Source organism: Amphibalanus amphitrite, unplaced genomic scaffold, assembly GCF_019059575.1.
Source record: "Amphibalanus amphitrite isolate SeventyFive unplaced genomic scaffold, NRLGWU_Aamphi_draft 000288F_arrow, whole genome shotgun sequence".
In the NCBI taxonomy this organism is placed as follows: domain Eukaryota; kingdom Metazoa; phylum Arthropoda; class Thecostraca; order Balanomorpha; family Balanidae; genus Amphibalanus; species Amphibalanus amphitrite.
In genome coordinates this window covers 468855-492558 of record NW_024881783.1, presented here as the reverse complement: position 1 = coordinate 492558, position 23704 = coordinate 468855, and the positions used below count along the sequence as shown (strand labels likewise).

The 23704-nt window shown below is 51.3% G+C and overlaps 1 protein-coding gene across 1 annotated transcript in view; it reads left to right on the top strand.

Annotated features, from left to right (window-relative positions):
* LOC122387527 (protein unc-79 homolog) overlaps positions 1-23704 on the top strand; it is a 48356-nt gene that overhangs the window by 5464 nt on the left and 19188 nt on the right. The window contains exons 4-38 of the mRNA XM_043377791.1: positions 2133-2303; positions 2767-2844; positions 3129-3314; positions 3687-3707; positions 3968-4101; positions 4422-4517; positions 4961-5175; positions 5446-5539; positions 5830-5989; positions 6404-6545; positions 7038-7214; positions 7546-7669; positions 7928-8072; positions 8416-8564; positions 8883-9023; positions 9340-9477; positions 9805-9960; positions 10320-10431; positions 10668-10840; positions 11182-11330; positions 12016-12173; positions 12511-12695; positions 12912-13113; positions 13463-13675; positions 14525-14620; positions 14934-15079; positions 15345-15466; positions 15902-16130; positions 16811-17372; positions 17714-17906; positions 18256-18343; positions 18574-18708; positions 18954-19087; positions 19390-19559; positions 19807-19980. Coding sequence (XP_043233726.1) covers positions 2133-2303; positions 2767-2844; positions 3129-3314; positions 3687-3707; positions 3968-4101; positions 4422-4517; positions 4961-5175; positions 5446-5539; positions 5830-5989; positions 6404-6545; positions 7038-7214; positions 7546-7669; positions 7928-8072; positions 8416-8564; positions 8883-9023; positions 9340-9477; positions 9805-9960; positions 10320-10431; positions 10668-10840; positions 11182-11330; positions 12016-12173; positions 12511-12695; positions 12912-13113; positions 13463-13675; positions 14525-14620; positions 14934-15079; positions 15345-15466; positions 15902-16130; positions 16811-17372; positions 17714-17906; positions 18256-18343; positions 18574-18708; positions 18954-19087; positions 19390-19559; positions 19807-19980 — 5568 coding nt within the window. The remainder of the gene's footprint in view (positions 1-2132; positions 2304-2766; positions 2845-3128; positions 3315-3686; positions 3708-3967; positions 4102-4421; positions 4518-4960; positions 5176-5445; positions 5540-5829; positions 5990-6403; positions 6546-7037; positions 7215-7545; positions 7670-7927; positions 8073-8415; positions 8565-8882; positions 9024-9339; positions 9478-9804; positions 9961-10319; positions 10432-10667; positions 10841-11181; positions 11331-12015; positions 12174-12510; positions 12696-12911; positions 13114-13462; positions 13676-14524; positions 14621-14933; positions 15080-15344; positions 15467-15901; positions 16131-16810; positions 17373-17713; positions 17907-18255; positions 18344-18573; positions 18709-18953; positions 19088-19389; positions 19560-19806; positions 19981-23704) is intronic.

Sequence of the window (23704 nt, the reverse complement as noted above, 5' to 3'; positions counted from 1 at the left end):
AACATGGTCGCCCCCTGCATGGGCGAAGGTGGCAGATCGCCGTTTACGGGCGAGGGTTAATATTACAAAGTTTGTCAGTATTTCCCTCGGACCGTGATAGGCATCGCTCGATTAGTTATTCCTCTGTTTGGTCGCTGGGATTCGGCCGGTAACCCCCCCCCCCCCCGATTTGTGGGCGGAGTTATGTTTTCACGCCATGTCAGACATGGCTTGGCCGATAACACCCCGGTGGTTTCGACATGGTTTAGTCGATTAATCCCCGGCGTTTATCGACAGGGTTCTGACAATCGATGCTGCACACCATGGTTCCGCCGATAACCCTAGGTGTTGTCGGTTCAATAACTCCCCAGTGTTAGTACTCGTATTGACAGGGTTTGGCCTGTCGCTGCTGCACTGCACACCAGCCGTTTTCACGACGGGCTATCCGGCGAATGCACCTGATTTGACCAAATCTGCACCTAATTTCTTTTACAGCAAATATCTTCATTTTATGAATTTATTTCAGTGCTTTAACCCGCGCCGGGCCGGGGGTGTTTGAACACCCCCTGCGGTTTTTCGCAGATATATCAAAAACGGCGGCGCTCCGCGCCGCCGTTTTGGCACACCTGTTTGTGCATCTTTTCCGCACATGTTGTGAAAATTTCAGACCCAGGTCACCTTAGGTCAGGTCACCAGGTCACGCCAAGTGACCTCACCTCAGAAAAAATAAGAATGCTCGTCATAGCTACACCGACTGAACGATTGCCTTGAAACTTTTAGCGATTGATTAGAGCAACACTATCTATAAAATTTATATCTCGGAATTTTGATATTGGTGACCTAAGGTCAGGTCAATTTTGCGGCCTCTCCATTATAAGTCAATGGGAGAAAATTGAAAAGCGTCTGTTTTGCACGAACGCTATTCTAGACACTCTCAAACATCGAGATATAGGTAAAAGTGACACACTGATGACTGAACCAGAAAATGGCAACTCCGCAACTGTAACCCCCTCGTTATGTCCCCGAGGTCATCTCAGGTCACGAACAGAATCTAACAGCTTTTCGCTAATAACTTCTGATAGAGGCGTGCTAGAGCGCTGAAAACGCCTTAGATGTGTTCGGCTCGACGTTGCGGATCGACTGATATGCAACATGACCTTTTCCGGTCAGGTCATGACCTTGACCTGAGGTCAAATTTTCAAGTTGACCTTTCAAGGTCAACTTATAGTTCATTCGACGCGTCTCGACGAGAGGAACACGATGCTGGCAAAAGTAATGTCATGGCTCTTTTGAGTCAAAAGTTATTGCCGAAAAAAAAAACGTTTTTCGTAAAAACGGCTATTTTTGGAGTTTTTGCCCTCTGGAGGCTAAACTGTTGACCTGAGGTCAAATCTGAGGACATTAACCAGAAAGGTCTTTAAAAGGGCTATCGAATGCGCTTTTCCGCGGCGCTGTAGCTCTATCGGTTCCCGAGATAGCCGTTGGCAGTTTCCAAAATGTTGAAATAGTCAACATTTTACCTTTGGTGACCTCTGGTGACCTGACCTTTGACCTGACCCAAAAAAATGACCGAAGTGTTTTCGTCCTTATTTTGGACGTTCTTTCGATTGCCGCTTACCGCGTGTCGCTACGTGGCCCAGGAGCCGAGTTAGAAGGGGGGTGTCACCCCCCCCCCGGCCCGGCGCGGAATCTCAGGGCACCGGCCCGGCGCGGGTTAATCGATGATGCTCTCTGATAATATGACAAAGCAGGCATATAAGCAATAAGTGCAGCCCTAGCTGATAGCTGCTAAGAGACACACTGAACCTGATTTGCCCAAATCTGCACCTAATCTGCACCAGATGTGCACCAAATGTGTACCAGATGGCCGTCGTGAAAACGGCCACAATGTCGTGTTTAGCAGGGCTGGGCCGTTAACTCCCCGGTGTTGTCGGGTCTGTCATGACTCCCCGGTATGTTACCGACAGGTTTCGGCCAGTCGCTGCCTCACACCGTGTTGTGTCTGGATAACCGGGGAGACGGCAGCAGACTCTGGTGCCGTTCGATCGTTAACTCTCCGGTGTTTTCGGCAGGTTTCGGCCAGTCGCTGCTGCACACCATGTCGTGTCTGGTGAGGTTCGGTCGTTAACTCCCCGGTGTTGTCGGTTCGACAGGTTTTGGCCAGTCGCTGCTGCACACCATGTCGTGTCTGGTGCCGTTCCTTGAGCACTCGCTGATCGACTCGCTGCCCTACCTGGTGGCCTCCAGCCTGGCCACCTTCCCCGTGTCGCTGCACCGGGACATCGTCAACACCCTGTGTCACTACCTGCTGCCGTTCACACTCAGTAAGGAGTCCCTCTGTCAGTGCTGCCGTTCACACTCAGTAAGGAGACTCGCTAACGGTGCTGCCGTTCACACTCAGTAAGGAGCTGACTCTCTGCCACTACCTGCTGCCGTTCACACTCATTAAGGGGACTGTCACTACCTGTTGCCTTTCATACTCAGTATGCAGACTCTGCCACTACCGGCTGCGATATTCCCTTTCATGGGCGATGTTTATTGGCATTAAAATTTTGAAATACGTATTGATTCCATTAGTCGAAGATTGCTAACCATTGCGAAGGCTACCATCAGAAATGGGGAAATTGCTAATTTTCCGCGATACGAATTTTATCCGACGCTGATATTTGAAAAGGGAGCTTTGTAATTATAGCTCCTGAACCAAACTCTGCGATAGTCTCAATAAAACGACTGTGTGCTGCCCTGTCTGAGCACACTGAGGGTAGGTATGTTGTCTGTCGCTCGCAGGCCCCGACGTGGAGAACTACACGTCCAGCTCGGTGACTGCCATCGTTATGGTGGTGTTCCAGTACACTGACCAAACCGGTGAGCGACACACAGGCGGCATCCTACTCTCGATATCGCGATAAATTCAGACTAATTTAATAGTTTTTGCACGACATCTTTATGGGCGTCGTTTTCAATCTTGCTCTCAGTATATGAGCCATAGAACGCCTGTAATTCGATCGGAACTGTCCACAAATGTCTGCTGGTTTCCTCTCCTTCCCGCCCGCCACACCCACAAATGACCCGGCTCTCCTGTGCCAGCTAATCTGTCACGCCGTTGTTTTCACCTCCCCCTGCCCTCCCCCTCCCCTACTCTCTCGCAGCGCTGCACTGTCAGCTGCTGGAGACGGTGATGTCGCGCCGGCGGATGGTGATCCGTGACCTGTTCTGTATCATTGCACACGGCACGGTGAGCGCCCGACTGCCGGCCGCCCACCTGCTCTTCCACTACTGGCCGGCGCTGAACCCCACCTCGGCAGACCGACGCAACAACCTGCTGAAATTCACAGGTCAGCGCAGGGTGCTGGGAAGGGCGTGGAGGCAGCGGGGCATTCATTGGGAATGGGGCAAGGGCGGCACGACACTGCGGGAAAGGCAGCGGAACGCTTGTAAGGAAAGAGGGTTAATTGAGGAGACCCGGTCTGGTCGTCAGTCTAGTCGAAGCATGCGGTAACGGCTCACTCGTACGGCTTAGCTGGGCTGCTAACGTTCCAGTGAGTTGACGATCTGTCGAACTCACATAAGTGCATGGCGCGCTATGAAAATTAAAATGACAGCTCAATGCCGCTTTAACCATGCACCAATTTTGGTGTGCCTGAAAACTAATAGTGCAAAAGCGATTTAGAGCTGCGTTGATTGAATGTCATGATATTTTTCTCCAGGTCTCGATGTCGAGGATATCGGTGAGTCCTATTTGTTAATCATGACTGATTTTCGTGCGTGGGTTCTGCTCTTGAAATGTTTGGGGTTGTTATCTAAGGCTCAGTTAAGCACATTCGAAACATCGAGACTCGAGTGCACAATGCACATGTCGCAGAAAAATGGCGCAGTCGCAGTCACATGTGGACAGTCTGATTGTTTCGCTCTGACTGAATGTATTGCCGGGAATTTTGCATGTGCTTCGCTCCTTTTTGACCGTGTGTATGCGCGTGTTACCACACAGGCTGGGAACCACATCAGTGTGAGAGAGACAACTGTCCCTCAAACGAGAATAACGAGGCGATTCAACTGTGCCTGGACCACAACGTGGCCGTGCTTCAGGGATCTGAGTATCCACCGCCGCTCTACCTCTGCCAGGTGAGGTAGATGAGCTAAATTGTTCCATGGGTACAGTGTGAGCTCTTCCGGGGTTCTTGGTCCTGACTTTGTCAGTCCAGATTACTATCAAGACGAAAAATTGTAACGTAACGTAAACGCTATTTTGTTTGACTGTTGGTGATTGTCTGTGAATTTATCCATCAAAATATTAATGTCTTGTTACGATGGATATTTTTACATTAGGTATCTCATCATGTCCTGTAAGGAAAATGGTACACTGATGGCCAGAAACATGTCCAGGACGGAATTCTATGCTTACGAGTATGTACTGACACTAGTTGGGATGTCACCTGTTACAGCACTGCTCCCAGGACATCCGGGCGTCCAACTCACAGATTAGTATGTTCGAGATCCTGCTGCCCATGCAGCACATGTCCACCACGTGCGAGAATAAGGTAGGTACCGACGGCCGACGCCGGACGCCGTACGGGTCGGGCGGGTCCCGTCCCCGGTCTGTGCCTGATAGGTGATTCTATCTGGGAGTGTCGAGAGCTGAGTTGGACGAAAGAACACTCAATACCCGTCATGCGCGTTACCGTCATGACCGTACGTCCGTCATGACGTCCGTACCGTACGTCATGACGGTCATGCGCGTTACCTAACGTTATGATGTAGCAATACTATGTCGGTATATGTGGTTCAGCGCATCGCTATGCTGATGTAGGTATCTGATCTGTCTGAGCTCATGGTTGTGCGGTCAAACAACGGCAATGAGCTTTCTAGCGGAATACTGTGGCTTCATAAACAGAGCCTCGTAGCTTGTAGTCTGACGCGTCTGACGGTCTGACGCACCAAACCCACCTCTGACCTCACTCTCACCGCTCTCACCCGTCCCCAGAACTGCCGCTCCAGCGACAAGCTGGCCATGTGCACGTGCTTCGCCATCGAGTGTGCCTCCTACAACGGCAACCGGCCGATCCGCTACTGCGCCCAGTGTGACAGCATTCGGCACAACAACCGGCGCGGAGGCGACCACGTGGTGCAGTACCGGATCGGATCGCCGTGGAAAATGGCGCCTGACGTGTCCCGATATATGGTGGAGGCCGTGGTCAGGTAAGGTTTTCCGTTTTATGGTGAATTGATAACTTGTCTTGTTACATCGTGGTCATGCTTGGGCCACGGTCCGGTGTAAATTTAATCTAATGATGGTCAGGATATAATGGTCAGGCCGTGCTGATTCAGGACACGCTCCATGAGCGAACACATTTCCGCTACACTGCTGATAACGTTATTATGACCGGAGAGTCCCTGTCGCCATTCCCCGTCGCCGTTCCCTGTCGCCGGTTCCCCTTCGCCGACGGTATTTCGTCCCCCCTTCGACAGTCTGCTGAAGGAGGCCCAGCCGCTGGCTGACAGCCGCCGCAGCCGGGAGCAGGAGCGTCACACGCGGGCTGGCCTCCTGGACGACGCCCAGCAGGTGAAAACCGCACCAGCCGTGCTGACCACTACACTGTGAGGGCTTCATTCAGGTGCTCATTAAGTGCGCGGCCTCTTGAGTTCTGGGCGACGCTCAACATGGACCTCCCGCGCATACCTGTGTGAAGGGCTCGTCGCCGTCGCTTGCCATGTTTTGAGTAGAGCTTTCTCAAACCAGAGTGGGTCTCTCTTTCTCTGTTCCTCCATCTCTCTTTCCCTGTCTCTGTGGTTCACAGCCATCATGCTCCTCTTCAGAAAAAAAACTGCCTCTCACCCCCGTGTCCCCAGCAGGAGGGTCCCTCACTCGAGGAGCGTCGCTCTCTCTCCCGGTACGGTGTGTGGCTGCTGGTAAACCTCTGCACCCCCGACCGGACCACCTCGGAGCAGACGCTGGCCAGACTGCTGGCCGCGCTCTTCAACTGGTTCGAGGCGACCGCCTACCTCGGTGACGGTACGGCGGGGACTCTGGCGGCTCGCAGATCGGGGGCAGGCATAGCCGGCTAAATTGTTTCACCTTGCTTTTTTAATTGAATTTAACGAAATTCAAGAGTAAAAGTTATCGAGAAAGAACTGTCACCGTCTGAAACTGCAGAGTGCAGACGAGTCTTTTGGCAACATTTCGCTGCATTTGCATTGCTTCTGTGTAGAAGAGTTCAAGAGTATCGTGAGAAAAAAAAACTGGCATTCGTACCAGGGAAGTTATAAAAAAACTGTTTTGTTGCGTGACAGAGGATCGCGATATTAAGAATATGCCGACTCCTTATCTCGTACCTCGGTCTCGCATCTAGTCAGCTGTGAGACTGAGAGCAGACATCGCTCCGGCACATGATTTTTTTCTTCTCACGGACCGTCCGCCCGTCCACAGACCAGACTGGCGGCGCGCTGGAGCTGCTCAAGTCGGAGTACATCCACAGCTGGCTGCAGGCCATCCTGGCCGACCACTTCAAAACGTTCGCCTCGTGTCTGCTGCCGCGGCCGCCAGAGTACGCCAGAGTCGGCGGCCACTGGTGAGTTACTGGGCGGAGTCAAAGCATCCGCCGAAAGAAAATTAGAGCCATGATTGCGTTCAATATATTATAATGTTCCATGCGATGTATTTATTCTGCCCCTATATCATGCTTACCCCAAAGAGGTCCAACGAAATGCACACGGTCTTGTTATTTATGCGTAAGTTGTGAGCTGCACTAGTCAGTTATTGCAGTTGTTGCTTGCTCGAAGTAGCCTCACTCCTGTTAAATGAAATGAGTAGTAACAAGTAGCATTTTTTTTTTCAGACGTTTTTGTATTTCACATTACCACAGGGTACATTTCGATGACACACTAGACACTACCACTCATATGCCGTTAGTGCTTTGGTTTTGCACCAAATATTTCGCCCCATGGAACCTCGAAAAAAAAAAGAAATAGTAGCATTTCCGAACGACAGGTGAGATATGTCCAGAGCTAAATGCTGTGACTCCGTGTCCTGTGATGACTGATGTTTTGCGCTATGTTCCCAGGGACGGTCTGGTATCGAAGACGCAGCACATCCAGGAGGGCTTCCACCGCCTGTTCTGCCTGGTTCCGTACGACATCATCAGCGCTGAGCTGTGGAACCACATCATGCCCAACTGGATGGAGGCCATCCTGCAGGACGTGCCCGAGGACGAGCTGCCAGAACTGAAAATCATACTCAGGTGGGTCGATAACGTCAAAAAGGTCACTATCTATGACAGAAACGCATGAGTGGCTTTTATTAGGAAAGCTCGAAAGGCAGCTGGGGAGAAAAACGAAAAACTATTTGTTATGTTCCACAATTCATGCTGCTAACTCCAGCAATGAACGGTGATAGGAATGATGTATTCTTATGATGATGTTCAGTCATAAGGCAACTATCTTTTAAAAGGATGAAGTGTTCAACGCTTGGTTTTTCTCCCAAAGTTTTCCTTTGCGAGATACAGAATCTGACACTGCTTAGTTCAATTACCACTCCGCAAACACTGACCGTCCGTGTGACTCGTTTTGCAGTAAGCTGCTGGACCCGGACATGTCTCCTCTGGGCTTTGACTCCGATCAGATGTACCAGTTCGTGTCGGTACGGTTCCACTCCACGGCGCCACGGGTCCAGGAGCAGGCCCTCACCTGGCTGCAGGTAAATACAGGAGAACGGACGCCCTTGGTGACTGATCAGACTATGAGGCTATCAGGCGGACCAAGTACAGCGTGATAGTTAGCCAACTTTGGTGTTGTGATGAATGCATCGCGAATTGCAACCTCTTAGCTCCGATCTCATCCCTCCCTCCAACTCTACCCATGCTACCCCCTCCTCTTGGCCACCGATCAGAATCCTCATCCCGCTGAAGATAAGAATATTTCTCAATGTTCAACACCCCCATCCCGCTGCCGCCAGGTTCTCTCGATGGTCAACATCGCCATCCCACTGCCGATTCTGCACAAGATGCTGCGGACCGGCGTCAGGTGCTTGCAGGCCTCCAAGGACGGCGCCGGGTCCAGGAAAGTCAGCTCCATCAGGTCACAGGTCAACAGCGATCTAGGTGAGCTAACGGCGATCTATTACAATCTGCTGGGTGGCTACCCTTTTTAAGCGCGTCCTGTTCTAGAGTGCAAATTATGGCATTGACGCTTTTTTTCCGAGTTATGTTTTGATTTAGGACTCTTTTAAATGTTTCATTGTGCATTGTTTTGCTCTTTCACATTGTGCGCTAGAGTGCGCAACGTGAACCATCCCTCCCCAGACCCAAAGCCCGCTATAATTCTCTCGCCCCCCCCCCCCCTAACCACCCACCTCGCCCGCCGCCCATCTCCCCACACCACTGTGCCCGGCCGCCCGTCTGCTCACGCCGCTGGTATGAGTGTATTCGTTCGGCCGCGTTCCAGGCCCGGTGGTGCAGAGTGAGTCTCGCGCGGCCTCGCCTCTCTCTGGTGAGGACTGTATGCCGGAGGAGGAGGTGCCGGTGAACACGGTGGATACTGCCGACCTCGTGGTGCCTTGCTACCTCCTCATGCTCGATGTGCTCCTCAAACAGGTCAGAGGACGGGCGGGACCGGCGGACTGTGGAGTGTGAACGACGGTCGCTTATGTTACAACGAAATATGGAATATAATTAGGATTAGTTCAGCAATGGAGTATTTTATGTAAAAACATGAAACTTTAATACGATTCATTACGAATTTAAAGCGATCGAAATGCTAAATTATAAAACGTCTCCGTTTTGCGTGGTTAAGTTACTGTCCAGGGGGCGGTACGTATCTTCCGTGTCCGTGTGTGTGGTTAACTGTTCAGCGTATAACGAATATTGTTTGTCAATTTTCAAACAACCTGCGGTTACGATACGTTTGGACAGATGGAGATCCAGGACGTGCCGCAGAGCCAGGGCCTGCTGGGCGGCCAGTCGCAGCAGGCCGTCATCCTGCTGAAGGCCATGCTGTCCTCGCCCACCGAGGGCAAACACACCTGCGACCCGGAGGATACACCCACACTGGAGGTGTGTTGCACACGGGCGCAGGCGCTGAGGGCCGACCGGCTGCGGGCCGTGTTTAAAGGGACAAGGTCAGGCTGTCATTGGACCTGGTATTGTTCACATGCATATCGATACTGTTACTTGCATGCCTATATCGCGACTGCGTAGAGGTAAAAATTTCATCTGATTTTTAGTGCTGGATTATCTCGCGTCGTGCTACTTAGCGTGATCGCAAAATAGTATCGCGCTATCGCGTCAGCGATTTACAGCTACAGTTCAGATAAATATATCGGTACATTGCAGGTGTGTGTTACTTTTCGTCGGCGGTCCTCACCCTCAGACATACCGGGAGAACAGTAAGGACGAGCCGATACGCGTGGAGCAGTGCGACGCCTGCGAGGCGCTCCTGGAGCTCTACCAGCTGGCCGGGGAGCTGCTCGGCTACATCTGTCCTCAGGAGACCGTCAAATCCGTGGAGGTGAGGGAGGGAGGTGGAATAGGAGGTATTCATTGAAGTGGAGATGATATTCAATAGGTGAACACAGCCTAGTTCTAGCACAGCACCCTTTTCTTCCTGGCTGTCGTATGTTGATATAACCGTGATGTTATCGTAGACGTCATGTCAATAACATGATTCGTCGTTTCATCGTTTTCCATCGTCGAAGGTCTTGTGCGGTGATGAATTAGGAATATCACTGTGAAAAGTGGTCGCTACCGTGATTGACTCAAGCAACCGTGCGTGACCCGCGTGACCCCTCTCCGTCTCTGAGACATTCATTCTCATCGAATCTCTATCGTCCCCCAGATCAGTGAGGAGGTGGTGGAGACGGGCCTGGATTCCCCGGCGCCCGTCCACGCTGATGAGCCGCCCGCACACGGACAGGAGAAGCCGGTGGCGCCCGTCCAGGAGCACGTCATCTCGATGGACGGGCTGCAGCAACATGTCATACAGCCGTCACAGGTACCGTCAGTATAAAGAATACATGCTTTGCAGCACCTTACCATCTTTGTGTACTGAACAGCTCATTGGTCTGTCACGCTAGTCGTGTAGTCGAACAGTACTTGCGTCAAAACACGCCATATACCACTCAACACCGTACATACATGCACTCAATACTGCCGGCATGCAGCCGTTACGAACATTCCCGCTGCCGTTTCAACTACCTTGCCCATAGTAGCGCCACTCCCAAATGTATCTTAACTCTTCCTTCTCAGTAAACTCACCTTCAACGCTCTCCTCACAGAGACATTCAAAACCTCGGGATTATTCGCCGTCGCTTCCCCACCGTATGCTAACCCTCCCGTTCCCCCGCGTCTCAGGTCATGATGGCCACAGAGGAAGTGACTGAAATGGACGTGGCCGCCAGCATCCCCGCCGAGCGCGTGGTGCGCGCCGTCGCCAAGGCCGTCACCATATCAGAGGATGACATCGGTGAGAGGCCTGGCTGTGAGGGCGTGATTCGGCGATTTGTTTCATTTCCTATCCCTACCGCCCTTATCTCCCCGTTAAATTCTTTCGTGATGAGTATTCTCACGTAACCCGTCCTTGATCCGTACGTGATGCGGCCGTGACTCGTCCGTGACTAATTCGTGACTCATCCGTTGTCCGTCTCCGTCCACAACCCTTTCATGACCTGACCTGTGACCTCCCGGCCGTGTGTCCGGCAGCGGTTGCCAAGGTAAAGGTGTGCGCCGCCCGGCTGGTGGGCGAAAACGACCAGCCCGTGCTGGTACCCACCATCGAGGAGGGCGACAACTTCTGGACCACCTCGCACGGCCGGTTCCGCTTCACCGTGGACGAGCTACCGCCCGAGCTGCAGCTGCTCTACGGACTCCTGAACGTTAGTGGAATAATCTCCTCGTGCTTTGCTTCCCTGCGAAGTGCGAACTGAAGAATATGGCTGTATAAACGGTATTGTCTACAAATTGTTGGTTAGTCGATGCGTATATTCTTGCATCCCAAAATACTTGTAGCAAAATCATAAGCTATTGAGGGCTGTTCTCAATAAATCGTTCGAGTCGGAGCTTTCGAATTGTATTCACAAAACTTCATCAGCGTGTCGTATACGGGTTCAGGCCTGCAGAGCCCGATACCGATTATGACACGCTGACAAAGTCGCCCTCCAGAGCTACCATATCCAGCCCTCCAGAGCTACCATATTCTGACCCCACCTCTGCGCAGCGTATGAAGGAGAGTGACGACCAGGACGTCACCTCGCACCTGCTGGCCTGTCTGCGACTGCTGGTGCTGCACGCTGACTGTCTGCAGCGGGCGGCCAGGGACCACCGCGGCTTCCACATCTGGTGTCAGGAGAACCTCGTCATCAAACAGTAATTACGAGTCGCTGCGGGGCGATCCACCCGCCGCCTGCGCTCAGTGGTGTATTGATGTGTTCAGTTACAGTTTTGGAATGGCCGATTCTGGAGAAAAAGTTTTAAGTTCCGCGCTGTGTATCATAGGACGTGTCTGCAAACTCTGCTTGATACGCATGTGTTCTCTAAGTCTGCTCTCAGTCTTTGTCCGTCTTTATTGTTAATGTGAATTTTTGTTTCAATGTCTTACATTTTATTTATTTCTGCCTGAATGTTAGATAAACCATTTCTCTTTGCTTTCGTTTAATGTTTGTTGTCATTGTTATTTTCAAAATATCTATGGCGCATGATTTCACGTTTCTCTGACATCTGTTTTCAGTTTGTCTTGTTGCTGCATCTGAGTCTGGTGAGTATCATCTGTCTGTCTGTTTCACTTCTCGATTCATCCCAAATTTCGTGTTATTATTACTTCCTCTATAATTTTCTTTGAATCGTTTTATTCATAGCAGATGATAGTCTGCTTTGTAGAAACGACATGGTTGATGGCGATGTATCATGACGTAACCATGATTGTTCATGGTGCGTTTATATTCCTAATTTTAATCACGATGTTTTTCGCAACAATTACAATAATCAACGACAAATCACACCGTATCCAGCCGTATGACACTCTCGTTCCCTATCCCCCCCCCCCTTTCCCTAGACTGTGGGACCTGCTACTGGCCGAGTACTCCCAGATCCCGGAGATAGCCGTGCCCGTGCTGCTCCATGCCATCACACTGCCCTGCGGTGCAGATGTGTTCTGGCAGATCGTCGGCAACGAGTTCCAGAGCGACGACTGGAAGGTCCGCTTCACCGCCGGTGAGTTAGACAGTGAGACAGTCGCTGAGACAGTCGCTGAGACAGTGAGAGACTTAGTCATTGAGACAGGCTGTCTCGGTGGCTATTTCTTAGTGATACAGGGAGGCGGACGGTGAATGAGGCACTGGTCATCCCTCGGCTGTGCAGTTCGCGCTGGAGTTGTGTTTTGGCTGGATAGCCGGTCGCGGTCGGAACTTGCCGAAAGTCGCTGAGAGTGGGCTGACATAAGCAGTGTTTGGAGATGTGTTGTCTGGTTGTGACGCTTTAATTGCGGTACCGGAACGCTGAAGCCTCCTCTACTTTCCTCTAACCACCCCGCCCCTCCCCCGTCCTCCAGTGGAGCGCGCCACGGTACTGGCCCGGTTTCTGGAGCCGTCCGTGGTACGCCGCAGCGGCCCGGCGCTGCAGCCGTCCCTGGCTCACGTCTTCTCGTACCTTATACACGCCGTGGACGACCTGTCGGCGGCCGTGGCGCAGAAGGTGCAGCTCTACATGGAGACCATCCCCGACGGAGGCATACGGGTGGGTGCTGGGTTGTCAGTTCGAGGGGGAAGGGATGATATATGTATTGTAATGTAACGATGCGGGTAAATACCTATGTCGCGTCAAAGGCAGCATATTGGTTGGGCAGCAAAGTGAGTGGCACTAGAGGAAGGGAAGAACTCTGGCACTGAGTCTGACCAAGAAAACCATTAATGTGTCTGGAGGCGCAGCTAAACACGCTCTGGCGCCCCACAGACGATCTGTATGTGCCTGGAGGCGCAGTTTGACACGGTGATCGTGGACCGGCCGCTGGTGCTGAAGACGGTGCTGCAGCTCTTCAACCTGCTGCCGACGCGCGGCATTCTCTCCTGGGAGTTCTTCAACAGTCGCTTCGACTGTCTGGTGCTGGAGACACAGATACGGCTGGAGCGACACGGGGACATTCCCATCACTAAAGGTGCGTCCGGCCGCCCGCCGCCAGCAGTGACAGTGCCATCTCAGTGTATCTGTCAGTAGCTATCTACCTGCTAAGGAACTGAGATGGGGGATCTATAAATACTTCAGTCACTGCGATTGTTGGATCTTCCAGCTCAATGCGTAGAATGGTTTATATATCAGCCCAGTTGCTGGGATGCAGGTTCACATGCCTTTGCTTCGCGCCTCAATAATTATGCTTAACCTCGAACTATCAGTCACTCTACTAGTTCTCTTTGAAATCATTTCCCCAACAAATTATTTCCTACTATGTCGTGTCGCCATTTATCGGGTCTATTAGACCCACCGATGACGCCAATTCTCTTCTCCAGACCTGAAGGCGGACGGCGCCGCCAGCGAGGCGTACATCCGCCGGCTGACGCGGGCGCACGAGGCGCTCACCGCGGCCGCCTCAGGGCCCGGCCATCGGCGCACGCTCAACTCTAGCATCGGCGCCAAGTGGCCGTATAAGCGGGCCATGTCTGCGCCGGCGGTCGTACCGCGGCCAGATAAAAACGGTACGACGGCACCCAGAGTCGTAGACGGTACGCAGGTGACACGGAGGCGCGGCAGCATGTCGGTGTGGATATGTACTGGTTTGATGTGTTCGGCTGTTGTGGGATCACGAGCTGAATGTGTTGTTTTATTTACGTTGTGAGTAGTGACAGCTGCAGCAAAGGACATGAGTCAAAAGTCTTTAAGTACTTTCCTTCGCATTGTTTTTTTTTGTGGATCAATGAACGGCCACCGAGTATGTGAGCCGTGCACCTCTTCGGGCTGACGTCGAAGGGACCGTTTCGATGCGGTGGGATCATGGATGAGTCTGCCATCAGGACGGCAGCCGATGAAACCACGGTGTTTACCCGACTGGCTTTAGTCCCGATATCTTTACTCTGGATTTTCGCAATGTCTCTCAATGGTCCTTACAAAAGAGCGGAAGGACTCCTTAGCTGGCGGAGATGATTGTCTTTCCTTTACACTTATGCTGTATTTATGCTCTCAGGAATGAGGCTCTGTTCTATGTTGCACGATTGTAAAAAAGGAACTGTCATCGATAACTAACTACGATGACTGCTATAATTGTTGTAAATATGCACCGTGCAATGTATATCTTGCCGTCTGTGTTGTGTTTTGTCTCCATGTGTTGTGTTTTGTACGATTGATATTGTCACGTTTTCTTTATTGAAGTTTATAAGTATGTGATGAGCTTAAGATGAGTCTTAAGATGAGCTTATCTCATATTATCGATTGTAACTTCGATATCCAGGCTGATACGTAGACAAAAAAAAAAACAGCATCTCCTTGTGTTTTTCTCACCTCTTACGTACACGTACACGTAACTTTGCCACAACTTGTCATTTCACCGGCTTTAATGCTATTTCGTTGTATTGCAGACATTTTGAAGCACACCTATCCGCGCCAGGCCTCGGCCCCGGCACTGAACAGAAAGGCGTCTCGTTTCGGCATTTCGCAGATGAATCATGCGCCGGGTGAGTGAGATGAAAGTTATCAAGCTATCTATGTTTCCAGTGCCCCAGGTTTAATTATTTGTTTTATTTCCCTTGTGGGAAATGCACAACTCTTTGAACATTTGAGGGTCGATATACTCAGCGTTTTATCAAAAGAGTGACCATCCAGAATGTTCCAATGTGCAATTGGCACCAATGTGCAATCCAATGTGCCCATCGCCTTCTTTCTTACGCCAAATTGTATTCATGTAAACTGAGAAAGATTCTACCTTATAATGCTTTTTGACGTCCATTTTGTCTCAATTTCCCTCTGTATACGTTTCTGCACGCTCAGAGAACAGCAAGTCGTCGGCGCCGGCGGCAGGCGCCTGGGACTCGCTGCCCCTCGTCTACCGCAACATGGACAGCGACCAGGGGGACAGGGAGACCACCCACCTGCTGGTCGACCTGCTGATGAAGTTCATGGCGCGGCCCGACCAGGTAGGATCGACAGGCGTGTCATTGCGAATCGCCCGCGAATAGGCCGAGCTTCGTGTGCTTTTCAGAACCGCTGGTGTTTCGTGACTACATTAAGTGGTGAATTTGGTCAACTAACCGACCAGGCCATCGCTGGCATAGTTGGGTCATGAGAGAGTCCTAAATGTGGATACCAAATCCTGTTTATACATTGCCCGTTGTTCATCCAACCGCCACCGTCAGCGTCATGTTGACCGTCCTCCCGCTGACGTTTCGGCTTGCTCTGCAGGCGCCACCCGGTGACGACAAGCAGCAGTGCCGCAGCCAACAGATGGCCCTCCGTCACCTGGCCATGAGCCTTGGGTTTAACCAGACCGACAAGACCTTCTTCATGTCGCCGGCGCGGCTTAGGTGAGTCGCCGAACCTGCAGGAGAAGATGGGGAATGCTTGGTGAGTGGTGACGGTAGAATCGGATTTGCTAGTACGCCTTTTGGTGTTCTCAGTTCTTTTACCAAGGCTGTCTAGCTTGTCTCTACGAACACAATGCAGGACGCAGGGCCGCGGAGTTGATGGATCTTCAATGACTCAGAGTCCGACTCCGATTCCGATTCCAGCTTTCAAAAAATCGAACCCCAATCCGAATCTGGGCAAAACTGTCCATTCTGTCCGACTCCGACTCCGACTCCTATTCTTCAGCCCTGGAAGGTCTGCGGAGTCTATGGATTTTCGGTGACTCTGACTCCGACTCCGCAGCCCTAGCTGGACGATCTTGGTCGGAGACACGCCGTACGTGTAAGACCCCACACCGTTCCCCCCGCTGACCGCCACCACATCGCCGCCCACAGATCGAAGGCGTCGTTCAACGCGTTCCTGTCTCAGCTGACGCACGTGCTCGACTACAACTTCCCGCTGGGCGGCGCTCTGGTACCGCTCTGTCTGCCCATCCTTCTGTACGCGGCGGCACCGTCCCGGCAGGCGGCCGTGGCGCCCGGTCGGCCCAGCTACAGCCTCTGGCACCTGGAGGAGCGCCAGAGACACGACTGGCTCGCCGCCCTGCTCACCATTCTGTACAAGGTGCGGCGGACAGTAGGGATGGGGTGCAGACTGCAGATCTCTCCTATTTTAGACTGCATGAGGAGGGCATTGATTTAGGCTATAGTAAATGGATGAAGGTAGGACTGATTTTGCGGGCTATATAAAGAATATGTTGCAAAAGTAGACGATGGTATTAAATAGTGTGGTATTAATTTTACATTCTTGTGGAAGCCAAAATCATGGCTATTTCAGGGCGTTTAAGGTTTTTACACTCTAGTTTAAATCATTTGCCGTGTCGATCAAACTAAAATTTGCCCTCGAGTCCAATTAGCTGTTTTTTATCATAAGGGGGTGTTTGAAACCTGCCAGCCAGCTGGTTTGTTACTATCAGCGCTTGAAACAGAGACATCTGCTGTTGCTGCATGTAACTCGTCTTTTTGTGAGATATTTGTATCGTTGTTGTTTATATCGGCCTGCCTGACTTGTTTGACTTCTTGTGTATGGCGTCGATATTGTATGTTTGTTTTTTACTCTATGTATTGTGACATGGCATTACTCTAAGCATTTATGTGAGCTATTTTCTCTCCAAGACCATTTTCTCTTGCGGTCTGTGCTTGTGCAGCATATTTTTTGCTTTATATCTACCCGTCAATACTGAACGGGAGCAGCTTTGTTTTTGCCGAACGCTGAGCTCTGATTGAAGACGTCAGGTGCTGCAGCCTCCGCGTCCGCTTTTGGTCGCCACGTTGTCGCCCGCCTGTGCTAATTACGTGTCGTTACATGTTGTTTTTCCGCTTGCGACCGCTCCGACTGTCCACGCCGCCACTTCTGTCGCCGCCGTTCTGGAATGCTCCAACCTCGGCTGCTACCGCTACCACGGCTGTGCTGCCGCTGCTGCAATTACTGCTACCCCGACCGCTGCTACTGCTTCAACTGCTACTGCTTCCCCGGCTGCCGCTGGCCTACCTACCCCATCGTCTGCTGCCACCGCACCATCGGACAATGGGTGTACATCGCTTCTGCATCGCACGTCGTCGTCTTGGCTCCGCTTTTCTCTCCGCCGCCACCATAATCGTCGCCTCCGCCATCTTTTCGGCGTTGCGGCACACCAACAGAAGGCTCGCTGCTCGGACTCGTTACAGTACCAGTACGGCGACCCGGGACTCAGCGTGCCTCTGCTGGCGCTCTGTCAGATAGTGCTCAACACGCTACACCTCTGCCGACCGCCGGCTGAGACGCCGGCCGCCGCCGCAGCCGCCGCCGCCCCGCTCAGCAGAATAGGTGGGTACGGTGTGGTTTGAAGATGGCTTTGGATGACGGTGTAGTGATGAATGGTAATGGGATTTCAAAATGTGGTGACCTTAGTTTGGCTCGGAAACTTGTATTTAAACCCAATGGCTATGTAGCGAGGATGCTGAGTTTTTGCTCCACTATTTGCGTATATTTAAAAGCCGTGAATTATGAGTGTGGACTGCCTAGAGCTGCGATGAGCCTGCAAGCTCTATTATATCATCAATGTGATTTTATGTTTCGGCTTCAATTCAATGAGTTAGCTGAACATTTTATCATCGAACTCTCTTGGTGGCTGCATTCTCATCTCCACCGGCCGCATGTGTCCACAGGCTCCCTGCAGCCGAGCGGCGTCGGTGGCTCGCCTCCCGGCCCCGCTGAACAGACCCCACCGGTGACCCCTCGACCGACACTGGCTCCTGAGCTGGTGCCGCAGCCGCCGCCGCCTCCCTCGGCGCCCGGACCACCGTCCTTCAGTGTCGGTGGGGAGGACTGGCGCCGCGGCCGACCCGACCCGACCGCCTGGTAAGCGGGGAGCGTGCTGAGTCAAACGGGTGGGCTGACTATTCCGGTGAGCTGGGAAGAGTGACGAACGGATGGGTTTGCCTTGTGACGGGGAGGGACAGGCAGTTTCGGACTAGTGGGCTACATTCAGAGTAGTGGGGAAAACGTGCCGTTTCGTAGATGATCGGGACTTGACATCCTTATGTCTCAACTATGTCTCAGGAAGTCCACGGCCCATTTCGTATCACCCCATGTTTAACCACTTTCATACATTTTGTAACGAATATTCTCTACAGTCCGCAACATTTTGCCACGATTGCTGGTTTCCGAAGAATAAGCGAGGCTGACATCCGATGATGTTCGTTTTCAGTTACGGCAGCGAAGATAACGACATTGAGCCTGAGCTGGAGGCCATTCCAGAGTCTCCCAAGACGCCCTCGTCACATCAGAGCTTCTGTGTAAGTCCCAACACCATGACTGGCACTACATGAGTCATAATTCCGCCGTATATATAGAATGCCTTTCCTCGACCTGTTTCAGCTCAAGGTATGGTAAGAAGTTACAGACCGTGGTCAGTAGTGTGCGAGATGTCTCCCTGACGCTCGTGTGGGCTGGACGCCCTTTAACCATTTCGTTCGCATTGGAGTTGACCCTCCCGTGACAGTGTTGTCATGTCTGCCGTCCCCAGGACTCCTTGGTCGAGCTGGACGCACTGGAGGAGATGACGCCCGTGCAGGCGGTGCAGCCCGTCCAGGTGGACAGCTGCCCCTTCACCGGACTCGGGGTGGCCGAGATGGCACAGTCGGTCTGTGTCACCAGCGAGGTGAGGTCGTGCTGTGCACTTAATCCGGCCGTCTATCCGTCCGTCTAGCTGGCTGTCACTCTGTCCGTCTGTTTGTACGTCCGAGTTAGTATGCAGTCCGTACGCTGACCCATGTCATACCGCTGTGCCTTTTGATCAGAACCGCTGTGCCGTGTAGCTGATGTATCTGACCCGCGTCCTGTCGCTGCAGTACCGTGCTGCTGACCTCCTACCTTCGGCCTGACTAGTACCGCTGTTCCGTGCAGCTGACGTCTCTGACGCCGGAGGTGGCCACTGTGAACTCGGACCTAGTCACCGCTTCTGTGGCCCCCTCAGAGATGGCCACGGTGGTTCAGCCGACTGAGGTGGTCTGTCACCAGGCACAGACGGCGGATTTCAGGTAAGCAACTCGCTGCGGCTCAGATTGAACCTTGACCAATTGAACAGTACTGACCGTGGTGGTTATTCAATAGTCGCCTCGCCACAGCCGTCTGTGATATATGCGCTCCTTGCATGGTGCTTAAATGCAATTATGGGATGCTGTGTTCCCGTCTTTTTTCTTATTTTGTTATGGCCTGTATTCCTATTTATCTTTGTCGTTCTCCCAGACTTCCCCATCGCCTAGTCTTTCCTTATTCCAATAGTGCTAACAGTGCTCGGCTTTCTGATGCGTTGGACTGACCTCTGCTCTGTGCCTAACAGTGTGATGGAGGAGACTGCCGAGCTGGAGATGTTTCAGCCGACTGTGGTGTCCGCTGCGACCCATCCGCCGGCCACCGCGTGTCATCCACCTGTCGCCGCGTCCCATCCGCCGGCAGCCACCGCCGCCGCTACCACCGCGGGCAGACAGGCCGCGCCGCCGTTCCTCCACAGTGAGTGAGATAGGCAGGACATATTGTGTGGTGGGAAATGCACTGCCCCGTACTGTGTCACGTCTATAGAGAATATTGAATGTTAAACTAACTAAGTCATGACAATACTTTGTATGGTGGTATTGTTTTAGGTGTAGGGTTTAAAGTTTTAGTATCACTTTGTGCAAGTTTCATGGCACCACGCATCGTCCCTCTGACTTTCTTATAGGTTTCATCCCATCACGCGCCCTCCTCCTTCCTCCCCCAGGCGCCTCCCTGGACGTGCAGCCGTCGCCGGCCGAGTCGTGGCAGCCTCCTCGCGCTCAGAGTCTGGCCGTGCCTCGCGCCACCGACCAGCCGGCAGTCAACGGGACAGCCTCCGGGAACGAGCGTTCGCTACTGGAGCGGCTCTCGCTGGTCTTCTCCAAACAGGAGAGCCACGGTAGGTGGGGGAGACTAACAGGAGAGCCACGGTATGTGGGAAGGAGACTGGGAGACTCACTTCACACTTCTAGGATCAGAGTCTCGGTACTTAGGGTGTTCCGTGATCTTGACCTGACACCGTTCTGTACTTCTATCCTCAGGATACTGAAATCCTTCTCCTCCACTCCGCCACCCCCTCCGGGCTGGACAGGCTCCTTTATCTCATGGGGTGGCTATCAAAGCATACAAAAGCGCAGCGTACAATCCTCAAAACATACAAAATCGCAACATACAACGCGCAAAACCTACAAAACAGGCCAGGTAGGGGACAGCCCAAACGTACAAAAGCGCAGCGTACAAAATCCCAACGTACAAAAGTTTACCGTCCAATGGGTAAAGCGTACAATGGCAAATCAAACAATGATCAGAACGTACAAAATTGGAACGTACAATTGCAGATCAAACAAACGCGTATCATACAAAATTGCAACCTACAAAACGAGATGATCGTATCATACAAAATCGCATCGTCTAAAATCGGAAGGTACAAAATGCCTCTGGTTGACGCCGGATGAATTGATATGTAACAAGTCAGCCACCAGATGGGGTAATGGTGCTGTGGCAGTGGTTTTTTTGGAAGCCACCAGGAAATAGAGTGGAATGCCACTAAGTCCCTTAGAAACACGATACCTCTGGACGCTGCACCGGCCGGCTATCGACGCTGCGGGCGGTCGGAGGGTGCCGAGGGGAATGGTTCCGAGCAAGCGGGAACACGATACCTCTGAACGCTGCACCGGCCGACTATAGACGCTGCGGGTGCCGCGTGGACCGGTGCCGAGCAGGCGACGAGGAGAAGCGGGCATCAAGACCGTGAGAAATCTATTATATTGGCGGGTGTGCATATGTAGGTAAATGAGGCAAACGTGCATAGGTATGTAACACCTTCATCCTTGGTCACATAGCCCTACCCACGCACTGCGGGGGGGGGGGGGACTGTTTGAACAACCCCTCCGGTTTCTCGCGAATATCTAAAAAAACGGCGGCTCAGAGTGCCGCCGTGTTTTGCACATCTTAACCCGTGCCCCGCTGGGGGGGGGGGCAGAATCTGCCCCCCTCCCGTTTCTCGCCAATAACTTCTAAACGCGTTATGCCAGCTACGTCAAACTTTCAGTACCTTATCATAAATCAATTTGACACGTTCCCTGAAAATTTGAGCAAAATCCGTCGGAAAATTTTTGGGAAATTGACGTTTTAGTGACGTCATGTTCGCCATTTTCGCCTCAAAAACGGCAAAATTTCAAACGCCGCTAACATCTTCATTTTTGAACGAATCAAGACGTAACAAAAAACGTTATACGTGATTCTACTTTGTCTATCAAATGGCTATCTCGGTTTTTTGAAAATTTTGGATTTGGGCCCAATTTTTTTTCTAAAAAAACTGACTTTTTGGGAAAATAGTTATAAAATCCAAAATTTTGAGTGTATCGAAAAAACCGGAATATATGTCAGAGAAGTGGTCTATGTGCACCTACATACCAATATTTAGAAGAATCGGTTCAAAAATGTGGGAGTAATTCAAAATTTTATGACGTCACGACACACAAAAAATTTGAAAAATGATTTTTTTGGAAGTTCTAGACCTCGTACGGAAACAAAAATAGCACCATTCGACTCGCCGTGAAAAACTGCATCAGATAGACACCTTTTTAGGTCTTAACAACCAACTTCAAAATTTGACCTCACTTGACCTGACCTTGACCTGACCTCGACCTGAAATTCACCCAGAGGTGGTTCATATCACTTATTGAGTGTGCCTATTGAATTCTATGAGTAAAATAACCCATAAAACATGTGTCGCACATGCCCTTTTCTATATTTTGTTTTTGGTGACCTGACCTGACCTGACCTGACCTTGACCTTGACCTTTGAATGACATTGTATGCAACGAATATTGTCTTGGTAGTCTAAGAACACGTTTTGGGCAATCAGTCTCAGTCCATTCTTCGGCAACTACGGTGCAAGGCCGATACTGTAGAAACTTGCATTTTGTACCCTTGACCTGACCTTGACCTGACCTCTGACCTACTTAAGCAAAAAAATTTGGGCTCTTAAGATCCGCCTTGTTGAGAGCTTTTGATTGCCGTTTTCCCCGTCTTTCTACGACCATCGGTTCGGAAGTTAGACAGGGGGGCAGAATCTGCCCCCCCCCCCCCAAGCAGGGCGCGTATGGCTGAATAGCCCAGCGGGGCGCGGGTTATCATACATCTTTTCTACACATTCTGTGAAAACTTCAGACCAAAGTCATCCAAGGTCAGGTCACCATATCACGTCAAGTGACCTTACTACATGAAAAGTTTCAATGCCTGTCACAGCTACACCGAGTGACTGATCACTTTGAAACTTTGAGCAACTGATAAAACAACAGTATACACAATACACATAATGTATACAATAATTATAATAATGATACACAAAATGTATCTCTCGGAATTTCGATATCGGTGACCTAAGGTCAGTTCAATTTTGCGACCTCTCCATTATAAGTTAATGGGAGAAAATTGAAAGGCGCCTCTTTTGGCCGAACGTCATTCTAATCACTTTCAAATATCGAATTACAAGTAGACATGACAAACTGAACCGGAAAATGGTACCCGTGACCCCTCTTTATGTCCCTGAGGTCATCTCAGGTCACGAATGGTATCCTACAGTTTTTCGCAAATAACTTTTGACAGAGACATGCTAGAGCGATGAAAAAACCTTATATGTATGTGTTTGGCTCGACAATACGGATCGACTGATGCAGCATGACCTTTTCTGGTCAGGTCATGACATTGACCTGAGGTCATGACCTTGTCATGAGGTCATGACCTTGACCTAAAGTAAATTTTTCAAGTTGAACTTTTGAGGTCAACTTATAGTTCTTTCGATGCGTCGCCTTGGCGAGAGGAACACGATGCTGCTGAAAAAAGCTCGTGCATGTTTTGAGTCAAAAGGTATTGCAGAAAAACAGTTCCCGCAAAAACCATCTACTTATTCTGGCAGTTTTTGGCCCCTGCACGCTAAACCGCTCCTAATCTATGCGCCGGTTTGTCGAAATTATCGAAGTTTGACCTGGAAAGTGGCGAAATTTTACCTTTGGTGACCTCTGTTGACCTGACCTTTGAGCTGACCTAAAATGTGGCCGATATAATTTCTTCATTACTTCTGCCGCTCTTTCGAACGCCGTCTACGGCGTGTCGCTACGTGGCCCAGGAGCCGAGTGAGAAGGGGGGGGGTGTTCCAACACCCCCTCCCCCCAGTGCAGGTGGAGCCGAGCACCGGCCCGGCGCCGGTTAGTCAATCGCATGGCGTTTAACATAACGGTACATCCTCGGTGTTTAACCCGCGCCCTGCTGGGGGGGGGGGGGTGTTTGAACACACCACACCCCCCTGTGTTTTTTCACAAATATCTCAAAAACGGCGGCGCGGAGCGCCGCCGTTTTTGGCACACCTTATAATACATTTTGTACATACTATTGCTCTTAGCAATCATTGAAACTTTCGATGTAGCTTGGTCACTTGGTGTAGCTATGGCGGACATTGAAACTTTGCATGAGGTGAGATCACTTCAAGTGACCTGGTGACCTGACTTTAAATGACCTTGGTCTGAAATTTTTAAAACATGTGTAGAATTGATGTATTATAAGGTGTGCCAAAAACGGCGGCGCTCCGCGCTGTAAACTGTACCTACTGAGATAAACTCT